Source organism: Melanerpes formicivorus, unplaced genomic scaffold, assembly GCF_026170545.1.
Source record: "Melanerpes formicivorus ecotype bairdi unplaced genomic scaffold, bMelFor1.0.p_v2 SCAF_25, whole genome shotgun sequence".
In the NCBI taxonomy this organism is placed as follows: domain Eukaryota; kingdom Metazoa; phylum Chordata; class Aves; order Piciformes; family Picidae; genus Melanerpes; species Melanerpes formicivorus.
The window spans coordinates 7,032,446-7,054,300 of NW_027142377.1; the positions used below are offsets into that span (position 1 = coordinate 7,032,446).

The 21,855-nt window shown below is 44.0% G+C and overlaps 1 protein-coding gene across 5 annotated transcripts in view; it reads left to right on the forward strand.

The window, feature by feature from the left end:
- Positions 1-21,855, forward strand: part of PAK5 (p21 (RAC1) activated kinase 5) — a 148,489-nt gene that overhangs the window by 83,364 nt on the left and 43,270 nt on the right. For all 5 annotated transcript variants that reach the window (XM_068153193.1, XM_068153191.1, XM_068153194.1 and 2 more), the window contains one exon: positions 21,109-21,323. In XM_068153193.1, coding sequence (XP_068009294.1) covers positions 21,109-21,323 — 215 coding nt within the window. The remainder of the gene's footprint in view (positions 1-21,108; positions 21,324-21,855) is intronic.

Below are 21,855 nucleotides of genomic sequence, written 5' to 3' on the forward strand. Positions count from 1 at the left end.
AGTGGTTGCTTCACAGTGATTCTGTAAATCCTGTGCATGCTGGGAGACCCTTTGGAAATGAATATTTAATACAGAAATAAAATTATTATATGTATGTGTAATTGCTGCATTTATCTCTCTGCTGCCCTGTAAATGGCCGGTTGCTATCAGCCCAGGAGGGCTATAATAATTATGGCTACACTGACTTGTCTAATAAAAAAATCAATTCCATCAAAAGATCTGAATGGGATATGCTGGAAGTGTTATCCCCATTTTAAGTATGCACCTGCATGGAAAAGGGGCTTGCTTGGAGTTCACCTTTCCCCAAAACTGGAAACTAATGAACTTGCTGGGGTTTTATCTAAAGCCCTCCTTGGACAGTCCTTGGTAGCCTGTGGACACGTTACTTATGGGCATCAGCTGCTTTCCTTGGCATCTAGCAGACTTTTCTCCAACTGAACATCTTGAGTTTGGTTTTGAGTTGTTTTGGCTTTGTTGTTTGTGGTGGTTGGTTTTGGTTGGTGGTTGGTTGGTTTGGTTTTTGGTTGGGTTTGTGTGTGTGTTTGTGTTTTCATGTTGGTTTGGGCTTTTTCTTCCAGAGAAAAACTCCAAGACACAAACTTTCAGCAGAATTTGTGTTACTTTTTCTCGTGAAATGTTACACAAATATCTCAGTTTCTCTTTTCATGGCAGTGTAGAAATCAAGATTTAGAAGTGATCTGGGCTGCAACATTATTTGAGGCTGTATAGACCCATCCCCAGTCGCTGTGTGGGAGGCGATACTGAGGCTGAAATGGGGCTGGAAAGAACAAAAGTTTTCAGTAAATGTTTTTATACCAACATTCTCTGTTACATAGAGTTGTGTTGTCTTGTTTCCTAGAGGCAGTGTATAATTTGTTCACTAATAGACTATCCTGTTTAGATAAATTAGACCTTTTTAACACTGTTCTTATTAATTGGTTTTGATTGCACTGTGTTAATTACAACAGGCCTAGAGATGCCTTAATTGTAGAGGATTGTTCTCTAATTTGGGGAAGCAGACAATGTTCAGAGCCCAGCTCCCAGTCTGAGTTTATCTCTGTATTCAAACATGGTACTTAAACCATTAACATAATCTTGGGGTGGCTATAATTATGTGAACCAAGTAGGAAGAAGTCATAACACAGTGTAAAAATAGCACCAGGGCATGCAAATTTGTTTTTAAAGACAAAATAAGAGCAGAGGGTGGATGGAGATGCAAGTGCTGCTGCATCCCAGGGCCAGTATGGATGGTTATGTGGCTTATATCAAGCACAGATGGTACTACATCTTGGCATTGCCAAGCATAGTGTGGTGGTCCCCATTCTCCCAGTGGAAATTTGGAATTTATTGCCTGTTTGGCTGAGAAGTTGTTGCTTTGAGAAAGAGCAGCCAAGGTTCACCAGGGAGCACCTCTGGGATGCATCTCCCAGATAGCAAATTTGGTCCCCAGCAGAAGCAGCCTTCCTGTACATCAGGATCTTCTGCTTGCCTGCATTAGATTTCATTGCTCTCATTTCCTTCCCTCTGTTCTGTGTGGAGGAAGAGAAAGAGCCTTAAAAGCCTTCATGAAGGCCCCCACCAAAGGTCAGGAGACCCAGACCTGTTGGAGAGAGTGGGAGCCCTTCCAGTACACCTGGTACTGGGCCTGATGGAAGGGACTCTGCTGCCCACATGCATGAGAACTGTATGTTAGTTTCCCAGAGCTTGTCTGTTTTATTCTGTGTTTTAAAATCCCTCTGATAATACCTCCAACATGCTGCAAGGATGCATAGGGCTGGCAGGGTAACAGAGCACCTTTCTCTTTAGAGCAGAAACCTGGACTCTCAGCATCAGCATGTTTGTGGTGTTTGAGCCTTCTTCCAATCTACAGGACCTTCTTGGCTATAGAGTCACTTTTTAAATGTTCTTAATTGGCTGGATTTAAGCTTGTTTAATTTGGAGGAGGCAAGTTGTTGAGATCCCTCCTGCCAGACACCTTTCCCACAGCCTATAATGTAGAATGTGTTCCCATGAAAGCTGTCTGCAGGATACACGGTACAAAGGCTTTATTCATTGCTGCTCAAACGGAGGTAGTGATCCCCTTACCGCCCTGCATGCGTGCCTTGAAACCATCTTAGTGTACTGTATCATGGCACTTTAGAAAGTCAAATCTCTTTTTAGCCCGACTTCCTAAGGAGGCTTATGTGATCATGCTCTGTTTATATCTTCATCCCTCCCTTTGAGAACTTTTGAACCCATAGGCTCAGATCAGCCAAATTTATCAGCTGAGGGTGTTGATGGTAGTAAGGCTACTAGTTGTTGGTGACGCTGAAGAAAAACACCCAACCACACACCAGCTGTGGGAACTGCATTTCTGTGCAGAGCCTTAACAGGGACAGCCCCAGGATGGGTTCTGCTGCAGAGGGGCCTTGGTAGCATTGGTCTCACAGGACTCCACCATGTCTGCTTCTGTGGGCCATGCCGGAGGGTTTTGGCTGTAAATAGCAAGCTGCAAGTAGTGGAGGAGTCATCAGGACAGCTGTGGTGGTTTAGGGTAGTAAGGCTTTCTGCACTGTTAGGAAAACTGGCAATGTTTGGAAGGGATGGAGCAAAACTTTCAGTTTTGACTGGAGGCATACAGGGAGATGGTGAGAGTCACAGTAATTTGGAAGCTTTTTGAAGTTCTGTGTCTTGAAATAAAGCAACAGAATCTCTGATTTAGGGTTTTCACAATGACTTTCCTGCACTTCTGACACCAGAGATGTTGAGTGAAGCCCAGACCACAGGTTCAGGCACGGGAAAAAAGATTAAAGCTACAGCCAGCTATTTGTGTGTGTATGCATCTGTGTGTGCATGTGTCTATGCATAGATGTGTATGTATCTCTGTGTACATAGGCAACTCTTATGCAGTACTCTTTATTCTGAGCCATTTTAATGACAGTGTGAGCTTCAGTGTTTTTAATGGCAAACTTGAGGATGTGGTGATAGGAGAAACTCCTCTGGAGTTTCAGCCTGGGGTCAGGCAGGTAAATTTGGGGTACCTTGACATCTGAACTAGACCTTACTGTGATCCAAGACCTGTGAGATTGTTTGGGTTTTGCACCTTTTCCTGGTGGGCACATGAATGATTCCTTGCAGTCTCCCCTTCCCTGAGTAAAACAAAGCCACACCCACTGGGTTATGTCTCACAAGCAGAAAAAGACATTTCAGCCACAACATCCCTCCTGGGGGCAAAAGATAATCATATGAGGAGGCTCATTTTCCCCACACTGTGCATCTGTCAGCTGCCTGCAGGGAGAGGGTGAAAAGCAGCTCTGCTGCCATAACCCCATGGAGAGAGACAGGGGACCAGATGGGTGGGGGATTACATCTGCTATAGCAAGAGGGGAATTGGAACAGCCATGCAGGCAGCTCTGTCCCCACGGGCCTGTGTGCAGGTTTGGGGAGGTTCAGTCGTGTGGTCACATCCAGCTCTTCTGCAGGAAGGTCTGAGGCACAGATAGGTATTTAGAGGAGGAGGTTCTGCTGTGGGTTGCTGAGGATGCTAAATTCTCTTTTCTTTTTTTTTTCCCCACTTAGCAAATGATTGCATTGGAGACAGGAAGGTGGAGCCAAAAACGGCTATTTACTGATCTTAAGTAGTTTTTTTTCCTTTGGGTTCATATGACTTACGATTTCTGTGGGAATAAGCCCTATTTGTTTCCAATCAGTTTGACATGACAAATATTGTCTAATGTCAGTGTATAATCATGAAGGTTGTACAGAAAAGAATGCCAATTAACCTTTAGTAAGTGGGGCTAAAACATTCTCTTCCTAATTTCTGGGACACAGCTGTGAGCCCACTGTGAACACCGTATTTCCTGACAATTTAAATCACTGGTTTTCTCAGAATTAAAATATCCTGAAAGAAATGGTACATAACATCAGCAAAAAGGCAGGAAGCAAAACTCTCGAGTGACTTGGTTCTTAATCTCTTCTGTTATTTTTAGCCTCTTAGATCTTTTGGGATCTTTGAGCTAAGAGTTGAAGTTCTTTCCATGTGCTTCTCTGATGCATTTTGACCAACCTCTATTTGATGCTCTGACTTGTCTGAATGTGATTTAGGAAGAAGACTGGAGAAAAGGTTCTCCAGCCAAGTCTTAACTTTTTTGCCTTTTATTATGTACATATCACACTGTATCCATAGGTTCTTCAATATTTTCTTTGTTGCTGCATGAATCTTTTCAGCCTTTACTTCATGTTTTTCTGCTTGGAAAATTATTTGAAGCTTAGATTTCCTCTGCCTTGATTTTTCTCTTGTTCCTGGTAGCCTTTTGCTTGGAGGGATGTGGCTCTTCCAGTACTCTATTTTCCTGCCGACATGTATGCTAGCCTTCACTACTTTAATTACTCTGTTATTGACTCTAGGACATTTTGGACTGACTTTCCTATTCTTATGCATTTTCTTCTTTTTGGCCTATTAACTCTGATAGGTGGTTATAGTTAATTATATGAAGTTGAACTTGATTATTTAACCTTAATTAAGCCACTCTGGGTCTCCAATCTTCAAATCCCTTGAGAAAGAATTACAATATTCTCTTTCCAGTATAACCTACATTAGGAGTATTGGCTAAAATTTGAAAATCTGATTAGGAGAGGTAGATCTCATGGGTTTGTTGGAGTGAATGTTGTTAAGGCTTGATGCTTGAGTTTGGTGAGATGTAGACATGCCCTATCTTAAATACCAGTTGGTGCTTTGCCATAGTAAAAGCTTGTAAATAGAATTTCTTTATTTACTTTTTTTTTTCTTCTTCTTCTTTTTCCCTTTCTGTTTTTTATAACAATTTTCCTGGCTGTGGATTAGAGTCTGCTTGTATCTTGAATTGTCTCACACCAAGTGTGAGAGACCTTTTCCTCAAGTGTGGTATGAATCACAGAATAATTAAGATGGTGAGCTAAACCAATTTGTTTTTAAAGTTACAGTCCATCATATTTGGCTCTGGCCAGCCTAATCTAGTGTGGGGTGTCCCTGCCCATGGCAGGGGGGTTGGAACTAGATGATCCTTGTGGTCCCTTCCAACCCTGAATGATACTATGATACTATGATATTTTAACCAGGTGCTTCAGAGGAGATGGCTAATAAACATCAATCTGGGCATATTTACTTCTGTATACAATACAATATTGTCCTGGATTTATTTTGAAAGGATTGAACACTTATGATACTTAGATTTTCCATCTGTTTTTTATTTGATTTATGTACCTTCTTGTGTGGCATATTGTAAGCAATTCTTATGAGATACTTTGACTCTTCAGTACTAGAATTTAATTACTTTGAATAATTCATCTTTGTTAGGTGGACCATGTGATGGTTAATCTACCCTGATGGAAGAATTAACCTATGAGTAAAGCTACAGGGCTTGGGCAGTTGGGACCCTTTGGCTTGGAAAGGCTGTGGTTTTGGTTTTAGCTGTAAAACACAGCTTTGGAGGTTGTTCTGGATGGGGGCCTACTTTTTGCTCAGTGCTCGCAAATCTTTGATTTGAGAAGAAAATTGCAACACTGAGTGCCTGTGTTAAGTAAATGTTCCTTAAGGTGCACTTTGGAAGAGGAATGTAGATCTGAAAAACATAATCACTTGGATCAGTGGCCCCTGCACCTGGCCTGGGACAGCTTTATGTAACCCTGATCTGGGCTTTCACACTGCTAGCCCTGGTTGGTGAGACCCAGCATCCCTACACCTGCAGTGCTGCCAAATGCAGCTCATCTTGGGAGACAGGCACCAGATGGCTGAATTTCTAGGGTGCTTTGAAGGAAGTTTGTCCATAGCTATGTGTAGAATGAGCTTTCTCCATTTTGTGTCATTTCTTGAGCTTATTCTGTTAAATGTTTCCCAAGTGTTTTCTCTGATCCTTCCACAAAACTCTGCTTTTCAAACACTGCAGCCATAAATTCTCAGGCTAATGCATCCAAAGGAAACAAATATAAGGATTAAGTGGAACATTTTGTACCTGGATATTAGGCATCCTCCTGTGATCTGATTCAGCCCAATTGTTGATCTGTTGTAACTCTGATTGCCCTCCTGTGTGAGATAGCAAAGGGCTGTGTCCCATCCCAAGTGATCCCAGTGGATTTGTGTTAGTGTTGGGGTGTCTGCTGGAGAACTGTATGTTGTCTGACTTCACATGTGCAGCACAGGTACATTGTTCCACAAGTAGCACATCACTTCTAAGAAAAGGCATGGTCAGCTGGATTGCCAGTCAAATGAAACCCTTTCTAGAGACTGTGAATGATGTGCTTAGTAATTTTTAATATTACTTTAATTGGTGCTTTTTAAAGTGGCTCTAGCAGTGGTGTTTTGAAAAGATTCAGAATAGTCAGAACCTATGACACAGAGGAGCTCCAAAAAGATTACTACCTGCCTGAGAAAACCAATGGCAAATTAAGCACCTTTTTGCCTCAGAGAAGAAAGTCAGGCCTTGGTCCCATGAGTTTTGATACTTGTGCTGCTTCAAGCACAGGAATAGTCTCATTAACTTTATGCCTCTGTGTGGGTAGAATCAAGGCTTAAACCATTCTCAGCATCAGACTTGATCTGTGCCACTGAGTTTGTGAATTCCCAGGGAAACACTCACATAAGAAGGAGGGATGAACTTGGGGATCAGAAACCAAAGGCAGGCTTCTGGGGTAGTGTGGACAGATCACTGTGTGGTTAGAAGGGGGTTGTCCCACCTGGTTTTTTTGTTGCCCTGCCTTTTAGGCAGTAAGCTTTCCAGGGTAGAGACTGCATCAGATGTGGCTCTTGCCCAGCAGTGATATCTGTAGTCTTTATAAAGACTGGAATGAGTTTGGTTCTTTGGTTCTTTGACATCAGTTAAGCTAAGTTTAGACAAAGCCGCTCAGGAGAGTTAAATCAGTGTAATTCCTTGGCAGAGATGGGGGTGTTGGTGCTAAAATGTCTGGTTTAGAAATGGATTGTTAAAAAAAATCCCCTGCAATGCAAGCACATAACCAAGTCAAAGGTGTTCTGGGCCAGATTTTGCAGTTACTTGAGCTTCAGCAATGTGCAAAGCCTCATGTTGACTCAAGTGTTTTTCCTCGTCTCCATAGGCAGTGTTTTTACCAAACACTTTTCCCTGTGTGTGGATGTACCATTGGGGCCTTTGTCATGTGTTTCTCCTCCTTCATCAGTTCTGTCCTTGTTTGCTGGGCTCCCTTCTGCAAATCCCAGAGCAGCTCCTGATTGCTGAGTGTCTACTGCTGTACTGAAAGAAGATATTTAGCAGCAAGTAAAATACAGGCTGGTGGAAAGCCCCAGCATCTGTAGTCCTTGGTTGTGTTTATGTTAGCAATTGCAGTATCTTTGCCATAATAACAGTAATTTAAGCAGGTACTCTCGACTGAAGGACAATTAGGGATTGCAGAATTTTACATTTCCCTAATATTTACCCCAAGCTGCCATGAGCCCCATTCTGCTGAACTGGAGGAGCACTGGAACCTGCAGCTGGAAAGGCTCCCTAGCGGTGTGATGTGATGCTGTAGATGGTCACAGTGTTTTTAGTCCTCCTGCAGAGATTCTTACACATCTGCTCTTCCTGGCAGCCTGATTTATGCACTGGAGTTTATCAAGCTAAATGAATTGTTATAGAATTGCATGCCTTTTATTACACTTAAACCATTTTTCTGAAGCCAGAGGGCAAATCCCTTCTTCTCTGCCTGTGTTCTGGTGGCACAGCTGCTGTGCATCCTCTTTGATAGTCTGAAAGCTGGACCTTAGGTGATTCAAGGGGCCAAAGGAGTCATTTTAACCTGCTTTGGAAGTTGGGCCCAGGAATGGAATAGGTGTTGCTACAGTTGGCCACCAGCCATAATGTTGGGGGATGTAGGAGGGTACAGGAGTCCAAATCTAGCAGAGCAGAAGTGGAAACAAAGTTTTCAAAATGCAAATTGGAGGAAATATTTTTAAATTTAATTTAAATTTACTGGATGTTTGGTCTCAAAGCTCATTACAGGAGAGAAACAGAATGCTTATCTTCATCTCCATTAGATGCTTTGGTAGTCCAGGAGCTGCATTAGTCCTCTGAGAGTTAATGAAGTGTACAAGTTAAAAGCTTTATCTAGTCCTTCTGCTTTCTCAAGCATCAGTGAGGCCTGATTCTGCCTCTTCCTCAGCAGTAAGTTTGCACAGATGTTGCCAAGTGTGAGCTCTGACCCACAGGTACTTCACCCATGGTGCTGAACAAGCCAGCGCAGAGCTGGTTGTGCTCCGGGATCCTGGCTTGGTGCTTCAGCATTCTGTGATCATGAAATGCAGATTTTTCATGTTTGAAATGAGCTCACTGGAGCATCGCCAACATCAGAGTTGCTGTTTCCATGGAGGCAGCTGTGAAAGCAGATTTTTCCTTTTAAAGAAAGGCAGAGCATGGGACAAAGCACATGTACTCCAAATGGGTGGAAGTTCTTTACCAAGCCCTGGCAGCAATGCAGGGGTGCTGATAAATCTGCAGAAAGTGAGCCCCTCTTTAGCCACTCCTACATAAATGAATTTCCTAGAAACCAATTGCAAGGATTTTTTTTGCAGAGAGCTGAGGATTGGTCATGTGTGCCAGACGGCTTCTGACATTCCTTGGGACAGGGTCTCCTCTGGAGGCAACAGATCAGTAACAGAGTGGTAAAAAGCTATGCCTAAAGAGTTTTATGGATTTGTGAAGCCTTCTTTTTGGGGGAAGAAAGCTGCCAAGGTTGGGTGTATGTCTAATTAACTCAGTTCTGAATGATCAGCATTCTAGGAGAATCACACAGGGCAAACCCAGTGGAGGGGACCCTCAGCAGCTGCCATGTGATGCCAGTTGTGCTACCATCACTTCACTCTGTAAAGCATGTCTGATAAATCCTCCTCCCTGCCTTTCCCCTTCACTTCTGGATCAAGTCAATTCTACCTCACTGATTCAACTCATTCTTGCCTGGCCTCCTTACTCAATTTTCTATTGTCTGCTCCATCAGATGGCAGAGCCTTTCCCTCCTCTACTAGCTGTTCACATAGATACCTCTGTGCTGCTCCTGTCTCCCCAGAGAAACTTAACGTTTCCCCACATTCGTGCTTGTTTTGCATTGCAGACCCCTTTCTTCCTGGCTCTGTGACCTGTGTGCATGGTTTCCCTATCGCAGTCTGTGCCCTGAGCCCTTGCTTTGCTACAGGCACATGCACTGGGGCTTTTTCCTAAACACTGAGAGAATCCTTCAATACTGCTGATGTCACAGCAGATAAATAAGAACTGGTTGGGGAATGTCACAGCACAGTGGTGACTCCCCACCTGCCTGATGAACAGTTGCACAACGAAAATTTTCTGCAGTGTTTTTCTAGTGTTGTTGTGTTACGGAGAACAATTTGGTGCTTGCTGGCACGGGAGAAAACTATACAGTGATAGCTCTGGTAAGGGATAATGCTTCCTGTTTTCTGATTCAGCAGGAGAGATAGACTTAACATGTAGAAAACCTTGCCACAAAGATTGTGCACACCGCTGAGCAGGTGCAATGTGGGGTGAAGAGGAAGGCGTCAGCAGGAAGCAGATGGGCAGCACAGTGTGCAGCTTGCCTGGCATTTGCTGCTCTGCTATAGGAAGCTCGGAAATGAGTTACAGTGGGAGTAAAGAAAGAGGAAAAAACCCATTGAAACTCATCATAGAATCATGTAATGTTTTGGGTTGGAAGGGACCTTTAAAGGTCATCTAGTCCAGTCCCCTGCAGTGAGCAGGGACAGTATTCAGAAGAGCAGAATTAAAAAATCACAGTATCACAGTATCACCCAGGTTGGAAAGGACCCCGAGGATCATCGAGTCCAACCTGACACCGCAGACCCCATGACTAGACCATGGCACCAAGTGCCACGTCCAATCTCCCCTTGAACGCCTCCAGGGTCGATGATTCAACCACCTCCCTGGGCAACCCATTCCAATGCCGAACGACTCGCTCGGTGAAGAACTTCCTCCTCACCTCGAGTCTGAACCTCCCCTGGCGCAGCTTGAGACTGTGTCCCCTTGTTCTGGTGCTGGTTGCCTGGGAGAAGAGGCCAACTCCCTCCTGGCTACAACCACCCTTCAGGTAGTTGTAGAGGGCAATAAGGTCACCCCTGAGCCTCCTCTTCTCCAGGCTAAACAATCCCAGCTCCCTCAGCCTCTCCTCATAGGGCTTGTGTTCAAGGCCTCTCACCAGCCTTGTTGCCCTTCTCTGGACACGCTCAAGTGTCTCAATGTCCTTCTTAAACTGAGGAGCCCAGAACTGGACACAGTACTCAAGGTGCGGCCTAACCAGAGCAGAGTACAGGGGCACTAAACCTAAATGACCACTGATGACTCAAAAGCTTAAAGCCCCAGAATATACAATGGTCATGGTGCCATGAACAGCACAATAGCATGAGGGGAGAATGGACTGTGAAGGCAGAGATGGGCAGCTGCTGACTCCTGGAGCCAGCTGACTTCTGTGTTTTCATGGAGGAAAATGCAAAATAATAGAAGTAGTTTCTTTGAGGGTCCACTCTTCTCTGTCCTGACCACAGAGACTCGTTCCAAACCAGACTTGTAAGTTCAAATGCTAACTTTTCCCAAAAGCCACCAAGCAGCACTACCTTCCTCTGAGCAGCGTGTTCTGTTAGGCTAATTCGGAGAGTCATTTTGAACTATCTCCACAGGATTCATCTCTGTGAATTGCAGACTGATTGCAATTTCTGGCTGTGTTTCTCCCAGCTGAAAGGAGGCTTGACCCATAGGTTTTTGATTTGGTGCATCCACAGGAAAGTTTTGCTTTGCTGGCTTGTTGTCATTTTTTCCACATTCCAGATAACTTTTTGGAAATAAACATAAGAGATTGAGTGGAAGGCTCAGTTGACCTCTTATAAACAAATTTCTTTGCTAGAGAAATTCAAATCTACCCCCTACTTCTCTTCCTGCAGTTTAACTGACTAGTGGTATCTTACCTGTAAAGCAATGTACTCTGATTCATTAAGCTTTAGTGTCTTAGTCTTTTGAAAGCTGATTTTGTAGAGATACAGAATGTCTTAACACTTGTCCTGAAACCTGCCAGCTTAATGTATTAATACTGTGTCCTGATTTTAGGCATCCGATACTGTCTTTTACATTTGTTTTAACTTTTACTCTGTGTCCTTGTAAGCGTAATTGGTATATATTTCCTGCCTAGTCCCTGTAGTGCCTCTGTATTGCCTTGTTGTGTATTTATTAAATTCAGTGCATGATTCAGTGCAGGAAGAGCCTTTTTTATCTGCTCTCACAAGAAGCTGTTCTGCCAAGGGCAGGTTTTTCATCTTGTATTTTTCAGCAAACATTATGAGTCAAAAAAGTGAGATGGGAGTAGCATTGCACTTGGTAACCTGATGCGACTGTAAAGGTAGTGACAAAGTACTAACTGTCAATGAAGTTGGGTTTGGGATAAAGTTTGGAAGATTATTTTGCATCGGTATAGCTCACAGTGCAGGGAAGCACAGGTAGGAGCTGATGGAGGTACTCCTTTGGGAGCCAGCCAGTCTTGACACGGGGAGCAGGAGCATGGCAGAAGTGAGATCCCAGGAAAAACAGGTGACGTGGAGAGCTGCAGGGAGTCCTGGCTCTGCTTAGAAGTTGAAATGGAGGAGGAAGCTACTACCGAGTTCCCTTCATGTGCTCCTCAGGTTTACATATGCCTTTAACCAAGAGAAAAACAAACAAACCACAGTTCCTTCTCCCCCTGATCAGTAATTTCCCTGCTCTGATTATTACCAAGTGTGGAAGCATTTGCCTCTGCACATGCAATGGATGCCAGTGGCACTGGGAAGCTGTCATCAAGGGGGGGGGGGAAATGAGAAGTATTTTATTATGTCTCCTGGAGCAGAGTTCAGTGGAGCATTTTAGATGCTCATGTTTGGATTATTGCTCTTCTGCTTTGCCCATAACTCACCTTTTCCTTTGAATTAGAAAACTACTTATTAAGCTGATAGGCAAGTAGTGATTTTGGATGTTAAACAGTGTGATTGCTTCATCCCACCTGGATTGTACTCTTTCAAAATTGGGTAGCTGAAAAATATATATATTGGCTATTAAATTAGACTTTAGTGATGAATATACAGAGATTCTCCAGGTTGGAAATTTCTACCTTATGTTTTCCTTTCCTGGTGAATATAAAACTGTGCTGAGTTCAGAGCAGATAATGTGCAGGTCAGCCTTGGTCACAAAACACTGATGAAGTGACATGGTTTAAGTTGCTGAGACTTTAGTTTCCATTGAGACACATTAGCAGTAAAACGGAGGGAGGCAGAAAAGCAACTTCTCCTTTAGCCTGTGTGACAAAGAAAGGGAATAGAAAATAAACTTGGTGGAAGCCAGCCATGCTTTCCTTCACCCCTGCTTTTGGATGTGCCAACACCATATAGAGTTTGGTGGGGTTTTTCCCCATCCTGCTATCAACAGAGGGAAATAGATAAGAAAGTGGCAATTCTTAGGCTTAGAGTCCTTCCACTGAATCTGACAAGTTAGAATCAGGACCTAAATGATGCTCCAGAAGGTCCAAGACTCTGATTACACAGCTCTATTCTTGGGGAACCCAGCTCTAATCTCATCAGGTATGCAGGAGTGAGGAATGAATCTGATAGTTACATTTTGGGTGAAGTGTGAATCTCTTTCAATTTTGGAGTGTCCCTTGAGTTACATTCCTTCTGGGCAAGTGTAACTCTGAAAGAAGCAGTCACACCACCCTAATAAATACACTTCCCTTTTAATTTCTTCTTGAATACCTGGCTGCATATTTGGCATTTGAAACAAAAAAGAGTCGTTATACTGAATGAAGAGATGTTTGAAATGGTAGCACAGGTAGGTAAAGGCTGCTGTATGGCAGATAAGAGCCTGAGCTCTGCTAGCAAGAGAGAAGCAGCTCACATGGATTTTGCACTGATTTATTCATATCACATCTCACATGTGGGCGAGCTGAACCTTCAGCTTTCAGCATCCTGAGCATTGGTTACTTTCAAGGACATTCTGAAGTAAGAAACACGGGGGGACGAGATGATGCCATTTCCATTTAGAACATTCAGCCTATATGTAATAAGGAGAAAAGAATAGCTGTAATAACACAGTTGATTACCATTGGAATACTAAAAGGGAATTTAATAGAGAAAGTATTATGCAGCCCACTGTGCTTTGCATAATCATTTCAAAAACCATTCAGGATATCTTCCTGCCTTTTATCTTCAAGAAGCTGAAATAATTTAGGAAACCAGGGTTGTCAGTGGGGCTGAACTCAAGGCTGGGGACTGCATGTCATCACACATGCTGGTGTGAGTGCACAGGGTGCAGCTGAAGGCTGGGTTAGTAGCAAATGTGGAGCACAGAGACTAATTTACAGGAGTTTATTGTAAAGAAGATATTGTTATTTATTCGTGATGTCTCAAGTAATATGAGTATCATGGCTGCCTTAAATTATCTTTTTGAAGTCTTTATATTGCCCCATGAAGTGTACAGTAACCTGGAGGAAGCTGAAAAGGGGATGTCATCAATGTTTACAAATAGCTGCAGGGTGGCTGTCAGGAGGATGGAATCAGTTGCTTTTCAGTGATCCCCAGTGATATGGTGAGGGGCAATAGACGTAAACTCAGTCACAGGAAATTCCATCTCAACGTGGGAAAGAATGTCTTTATTGTGAGGGTGACAGAGAGTGGATCAGGGTTCCCAGAAGGTTGTGGAATTTCCTTCTCTCCATACCTTCAAAACCCACTAGGAGGGAGGAGGGCTGAGTGGGTGTCACTTCAGAAACATTTGGTGTTCTGTATGAAGAGTTCGTGGTGGATTTTTTGAAGAACGTAATAACCAGTAAGCTCTAGCAAACTCTTGCTATTTGCTTCTACAAATCTGAAACCTTTTTGATTGCTGGGAATAGAAATTTTTTGAGTGACCTCCAGGTGTTTGTGGGGCTTGTGTGGGTATTTCTGTGGTTTTGGTTTCCCCCTTCTGCCCAGAGACTAAATCACTGGAGGAACCTCTGCACATTGCTATGTGTGTGTGCATGTGTATAAGATAATAGAGAGAGACTGACTACAATACATGTGTTTAAGCTGCTTGGCTGCAAATTATTGCACATTAAATTCCCCTGGGAATCACAGGACTTAAATTAGAAAAGCACACATCAGTCTGCATTGAGTCCTTGTACAAGAGTAGCTTTCAGTAAGAAGAATGAGTATTGTTCCCTGGAGTACATCAATCCTAGTTTGGCCACTCAGTACCAGCTTTTACTGTTTTTCTGGAAGCATGCATTGCCTTTTGTTATTATTTTTCCCCCCATATTTTGTTCCATTGTGTACTTCTGTCTCAGAGGCCAGCTCTCTAGAGACACCTTGCTATACCATGACAAATGAAGGCATTTTCAATTACTAACCAGGTATTGTGAGATTGAAAAGAAGCGTGGACAATGACAAGTTCTGGACAGCTTGTGATTGTTGAAATGTGTTTTTAGTCTATTGTGTGATTTCTATAGTTTATTCAAATTAAAAATAGGGTTATGCTGGAGGAACTGTCTGATCACAGGTGATTTTTTCATCAGTGATAGTATTTATGTGCAGAAGAGGTTAGCAGGATGGTAGAGACTCAAATTTGGGCTGTATGGGCCGACATAGTTCATTGAGGATTTGTAGATGGAGGTGATATTTGAGCTCATCGTATTGATTCACTAGTAGGATATGTCAGAATATTTTCTAAGGGTTTATTATATTGTTCCCATATTTAAGTGCTCAAATCCTAACTGAGAATAGCAGAGGGTGAAGCAGGGATCATGGGAATGTGGTGTCTCATTAGACAGGTGAACCAACATAGTACTCTGTATTTGGTGTTGTCCTTCCACATGAGAAAACAACAACATCCTTTCATGAGGTCTGAAACTACCTTGTATCTAAAGAAGCAATGAGATCTTCCTCTAGATAAGAATAAATGTGAGACATGACTACAGGACCCACTTGCCTGTGGTTTGAGTGCAGTTTTAAAAAGCCTTTCCATTAACTTTATTGGCTACTTACTCAGTATGCTCTTCGTTTCCAACTAGTGCTTCTTGTTACATCTCCTGAAAAATAGGATAGCATTCTCTTTATTTTCAGTTCAAAATAGAAAAACAGAGTAAGCCTTTCTAAAAATTGCATGGCTCTAGTCAAGGCACACTTTGGAAAAAGAAACATATGCCAGCACCAGAGGGCCACAGAAGGGTAGGGGTGGGAAGGGACCTCTGGAGATCATCAGTTCCAGCCCTCCTGCTAAAGCACATTGCCTAGAGCAGATTGCACAGGAACGTGTCCAGGTGGGCTTTGAAAGTTTCCAGAGAAGGAAACTCCCCAGCCTCTCTGGGCATCCTGTGTCAGTGCTCTCCCACCCTCAAAGTGAAGAAAGTTTTTCCTTATGTTCAGATGGAAACTCATGTCTTTGTGCCAGTTACCCCTTGTCCTATCACTGGGCGCCAATGAAAAGAATCTGGCCCCATCTTCTTGACCTTTAGATATTGATAAACATTGCTAATATCCCCTCTTGGTCTTCTCCAGTCTAAGCAGCCCCAGGTCTCTCAGGTTCAACTTTTCAGAGAGATGCTCCAGCCTCATCACAATCTTTGTTGCCTCTGCTGGACTCTCTACAGTGGTTCCCTGTCTGTCTTGAAGTGTGGAACCTAGAACTGGACACAGTACTCCAGATGTGGCCTCACTAGGGCAGAGTGGAACCTCCTGTGACCCAGGCTTTCCCTCAGTTTTATAGCTGTACAGATGCACAGACACCTGTGTGTCTTCTTCCACGTGCCTCACCAGCAGGGAGTTGGACCAGTGTGAGCTGAAGGAGAACCAATGTCAATTTTACTTCTCGCCTGCAGAGTATTTCTCAGAGATTTATGCTGCCATTGGTCCCCCCTAGACATTTGCTTTCTCCTTGAGATAGAGTATCAGCCCAGCTCACATTTGTCTGGAGCCCTGGCTGTGTGGCCTGACTTGACGTGTTAATTTAATTTGTTCTTCCCGATTCATCGTCTTTCATTTACCATCAAATATTGGGAAAGGTTACAATTAATCAGAGTGCAGGAGCAGAGGCTGGCAAACCTAATGATGCATTGCTGTGTTCTGTTTGCTCAGGAGGGAACAATTGAGGTCCTTGTGCTGCAGAAAACCATTAGTAGGTAAAGTACCAAAGGAAAGAGACTTGCACCCATCTCCCATTTTGTAGTCTGTGTTTCTTAAAACGGAAGCATTTTGTTCACTGTGACCTGGCTGTAACCACACTTTTGGTCTGTGTATGGTTGCCTTAGGGGAAAACATGCCTTTTCTGGGGGGGTTGAGAGATTCAAGCTCTTCTGCTGTCCCACACTCTGGGCTTTAGATGATATTCAGTGTGCTCAAAGGCAATATTCAGATGCTGATAGTATGCCTGTCCCTGAGAGAAGAGACCTCTCTGCTGAACAAACAGCAGCAGGATCCACAGGGAATCCCTGCAGAAAAAAATGCAGGGATGTTTGCTGTAGCTAAGAGACTACTACCTGCTTCAAACCTCCCATTTACAAACAAAATTCATGTGCCACATCATTTCAAGGTAAGGGTCAATAAAGCCTTTCTATAGAAATATCTCCTCAGAGCCACATAATGGTGAGTCCTGATTTTGATCCCCTCCTCAAAGCCACCATTAGGGTAGCTGCTGTTAGGACAGGCTCCCTCAGCCCTGTCATGAGCCAGGCATTGTGGTGTTGAAATCAATCACTGGCACCTTGGCAAAGCACGTGCATTAGAGGACTGACATCCTGCCTGTGCTCATCCCCACACAAATAGCAAGACATTTTAAGTATGATGCCTCTTATTTCCTGGCATCCTGGGGCAGGGGGTAAGCATCTGAGGAGCTGGATGAAGATATGGCATTTGCTGAGAGACCTGGCACAATCAGGAGTACCTTGGAGGCTGTCAAGAGGAATTAAGTTAAGGACAAGTGCTCTGGCATGGGGAGGATTGGTTGTGGATGCCACACAGGCAGCTCTGCTGAACTTCCTTGCAGCCACTTCCTACCTCCCTTTGCTAAATGTGGACAACTCTCCTGTTTTCTATGGAATGCTTTTCTAACTAATCACATTTAAAAATTAGGCTTTCTTGAGACAAGTTTGCTGTTTTGCATGACAGAGAGTGGATAGCTGTCTTGATGAAATGTAAGTTTGTATATTTTGTGGTCACGATTGCAATTTGCTAACATACATGCTACCCACACAGTACCAGGGCTGCTGTCAGCCAGATTTCCTGGTCACCTTTCATTGGCAGAGCCCCACAGGAGGTAATCAGGCCCCCAACATGCCTTTGCCCTAATGGCTGAATCCATCCCTTGCTGTGTGAGGTGGCAGTATCCCGGTCTTTCCTGCTACAGCTTCATGGCCAAGTTAAGCCAATCTATGCATGAACTGCAGTAGAAAAGGGAGCACACCTCCTGCTGACCAGACTTGAGACACCATCCCTGTGCAAAAATGTGGACTTGGTGTCAGGTTTAAGACTAAAATACTCTCCTGAGAAGGTAAAGGTCCTCCTGGGACACATTTTATATTTGCTTCTGTCATGTTACTACATGAAGAGTGTGTGATATATCACAGAGCAATTTAACAACAATAATGCTATCTTCTGGTTGAATGAATCTGCTCTAGACTTTTTAAAGGGCAATATGTAGTGTAGCAGCTGATGTGCTTTTATTTATCTGATGTTCTGTGGGGTTTAGGAGGACTTCAAGCATCCAACAAGTTGTATTAGGATGCAAGTCCAGTGGGAAACCCTGTCATTGATCAGATGAAGAAGTACATGTCTAGAACTGATGGTTTAAAATGTGACTCAAATAGGTCTCATAGATTCATATCCCGGAGGGTGAATGAAATCAATCCAATGCCATTGATCAACAGCCAGATGGAATTTGTGGAGCCCCATGAATGAGCAGTGAATATGGAACTGCTACCTGAACTGCTGACTGCTTGTTTTCAAGCCTTGAAAATAAATAACCTTTGAAGAGGGACAAACCAGCATGGCTTTGGGTTAGGCTGGAAACTTTTCTTGAAGTGCCACGTGATACCTGACATGCTACCGACAACAAATATAAGATGGTCATGATGCTGAAAGTGTAGAAAGGGCCAAATATCAAGGTGATAAGAGATTTCAGGAGAGGAAGGTGAGGAAGATACACAAGTTAACAGAGGTAAAGAGAGACCATCAGAGTGGCTGGAGGTTTGGAAAGATTCAGAGGAAGGGAGAAATCAGAAGGGAGGTGTGAAAGATGAGACCAGTGAGGAAAGGCCAGCATGAGTGAGTGTACTTCATCTAAAGAAAATATGTACAAGGGAGACATAATCACCTGCAGATTCACAGCAGGGAGTTAAAAAAGCAGCCAGAAATCAATTTTTAAATAATGGAGCTGATCTTTAAATAAACCACTGAAATGGAATGCACCTGATTTATCATCTGCTGGCTTTTGCAGCAGCAGCAATGCAGTTGCATTTTCTTCACTGGGCTTCTCCTCTCTACCTCCTGAATTATGAAGACAGGGTAGCACTTGCAACTGGGTCTCTTCTGTGATACAAGAGGTTTTACAGAGCTGCTGGCCTCTTTGCCCAGCTGCTGTTTGACATAGGTGCTGTTCAAGGGTTTTCTGAGCCCTGCTTGAAATGGCCATGAGATCAAGGTGGGGGCCTATTTTCAGACAGCAGAAAGAAGGCAGAGAACTGTTCCAGGACCAAACAATATTTCACTTAAAAGCAACAGGAACTCTGCCTATTTTCCTGGAACTGGGAATTTCTCCTTGCCTTACACAGCAAGTATTTGGAGTCCTTCAGAAATTCACTTGTGAACTTGCCTTAATGCAACTATTAGTCTCCAATTTTTTGTAAGGCGGAAGCCTCACCAAACCCAAAGGTTATTCCAGAGTGCAAGCGTATGGGTGTTTCCTGTGCCAAGAGAAAGACCAAATAGTGTAAGCCCTTTGAGTTTGCAGTTCATGGCTCTGAGACTTCTTTTGCCCCAGCTATCTGCTTGTGTACTCTGCAAACCCTCCTGCTGGCCCTCTCAGAAGAGGCAAAGGAGACAGGAGGAAGGCATCCAAGCCCACGGTTAACAGGAAATAGCTAATATACTTGACTGAAAAGCTCACTTTCTGAAGAATAAGTGTTATAGCAATTAGCTTTGCTGGGCAGCCAGGTCAACACAGGTCTCTCCAAGGATGCACAAGCTGAGGTGCACAAGCTGTGATGACGAGGTTATTCATTTATGCATATGAAATATGGATTATATAAATATTAATTTACTATTAAGACTGTAAATAACCATTTAATCACTATTTTATATACATATTCTAGTGCACGATTGTGAAATACATCCTATAAGTGGTTTAGTCTTTACAATTTGGACTCAATTGGAATATTTACAGAATTAATTTCTATTACTATGACAAAGGCTGCAATTCCGTCGCTTGTCCACCAGGTGGTGACTCGACGGGATGTTGGCAGCTGCTTAACTGTATCTAGAGATACTGCACTGTGTCCAAGGCTTGAACTAGAAAATGTTACTCTGCTAGACGCAGGTGCTTTGAACCGAATGTGGGTGAGTTGAAAGCATGTGGAAGATACACTGGGTCCTTTGTTTGTAGCAAGGTTAGGTTCCAGCAGACTGCTGTTGCTGGGGCTGGCTCCTAGGCTGGTCTGGATGGCGACAGTGGAGGCAACCTTCTGCCTCCTGTGGCAGCGGAGAGAGGATGGAACATAGGCTGGGTGGTAGGCAGGTTCCCTTGGCAGGACTCAGCGGCTTCCTCCAGACAGCAGGGGAGCGGTTCTGTGGGGTTGGCCCGGCAGGGCTGGTCCTGAGACAGGGTCAGCCCTCGTGGCAACAACCTTCTGGGTGGTGAGGATGGCCCTGGGGAAGAAGCGTGGCGGCTTCCCCTTTGCTTGGTTCGAAGGAGCTGGGGGCACCCTATTGGAGTGGTCCCATCTTTGGAGTGCAGGGCATGAACGGTGCTCTAGATTTCCCTGGGGTTCACAGGGCACACAGTGATGGAAGTGTTGGCTCCTCTTCTCTCCCGCAGTGGTGGGGTTACATAGGCATGCGGTTAAGCGCTGGTCCTGCTTCCCGAGCTGACACACAGGGTTGTGCATCTCGTCAGTCTGCTGTTAAGGCTGCGGCAAACGTTTGAACTGTCAGACTTAGCTAAGTCCCTTCCCCGGCAACTGGACGATCTTACTCTTGGGGGTTCAGTCCCCTTGAAGGCACGGCAGGCTCTTCTGACTGGCAATACAATGCTGTAGCTTCTCAGGCTCTCAGTGAAGGTCCCTCCTCTGGAGATACTCTCAGGGCCAAAGCTCAACAGGCCTGCCTGGATGCTGGCTTCTTCTCATCTTGCAGAGGCCCCTAGTTTGTGTGTAGGAGATAGAAGACTTAATAGCAATGAGTTTAATAATGAAAGCTGTGGCACATGGGCAACGAGCTTGTTAGCTCGAGCAAGGAGAGAGGTCAAAGAGAAAGAGGGCAACTTGTAAACAAGTTGGGGTAATAAGTTTGTCAAGGTTGGATTTGACCAATGGGCACTCTCGTGAACAACCAGCTTCAGCCTATAGAAAGCAGGAAGCTGGAATTCTGCCCATACTTGGCCCAAAACTGAACACAGTATTCAAGGTGTGCTGCCTCACCAGTACCGAGTACCCTGGCCCTACTTGCCACACTGTTCCTGATCGAGGCCAGGATGCTGTTGGCCTTCTTGGGCACACTGCTGGCTGTCTACCAACACACACAGATCTTCTATCTCTGGACAGTTTTCCAGCTATTTCCCCTCAAGCCTGTTGAAGCAGGACCTTGCGCTTTCTCTTCGGGGAATAGAAGCATCTGTTTGTTTCATAAGGCATTATGAACATTTAGATTAGAGAATGGGTTCTTTCTTTAAGGCTCACATCCTGTGAGAGGAGGTCAGATAGGTGCTTTCCTTGCATAGGTCTCAAAGACAGTATATGTTGAGTAAGATTCATGTAACATGAGGCATTTGGCCAATAACTTTCATAAAATTAACCATACACAGAGACAACAGCTGCAGGTTGCAACAAAACATAGATTTATTCTTTTTCCTTCTCTTTCCTGTTTCTCTGTGACTTCTCTAGATTTTTCCACCATGTTTGGGAAGAAGAAGAAAAGGATTGAAATCTCTGGCCCCTCCAACTTTGAACATCGGGTTCACACTGGCTTCGACCACCGTGAGCAGAAGTTCACAGGACTACCTCAGCAGTGGCACAGCTTGCTGGCAGACACGGCAAACAGGCCGAAGCCTATGGTGGATCCCTCATGCATCACTCCCATTCAGCTTGCGCCTATGAAGGTATCGTGCAGTGTCACCTTTGAATTTCCTAACCTACCTTCAATTGTGTGTAACCTTAATGAAGGCATGCCAATAGTGGCTGTCCTGGGAGGCAGGCATGGCTAAGGAAATGTGGAAGTACAGAGGGAGCTGCAAATCCAAATATTTAATATTAGGGCTGCAAGGAAAAAGTGTTGTATGGATAAAGCTTTATGAATGTCTCAGCAGAGCATGAGTCATGGGTCTTGCTGGGACTGTGCCTTCATGCTTCTGGGCTGAATAAAAAATAGTCACAAGTCCCGCTGGAAGTCCAAAATGATGCTTCTCTGAAGCATAAAGCTCCTTGATAATTAATTTAAGAATAATGTTTTAGGCTAAGGCAGTTTGGAGCAAGGGAAAGAGGGAAAAGTACACTGAAGGAAAAAAATTAAATTGCTTGCTTAGCCAGGCAAGGAGCTTTGGAAGGGATCTTGTTGCCACCTGCTGCTGCCTGGAGGGGATGATGCAGCTGAGCTCCTTGTTGGGTGGTAAAATGAGGGGAAACAGTCTCAGG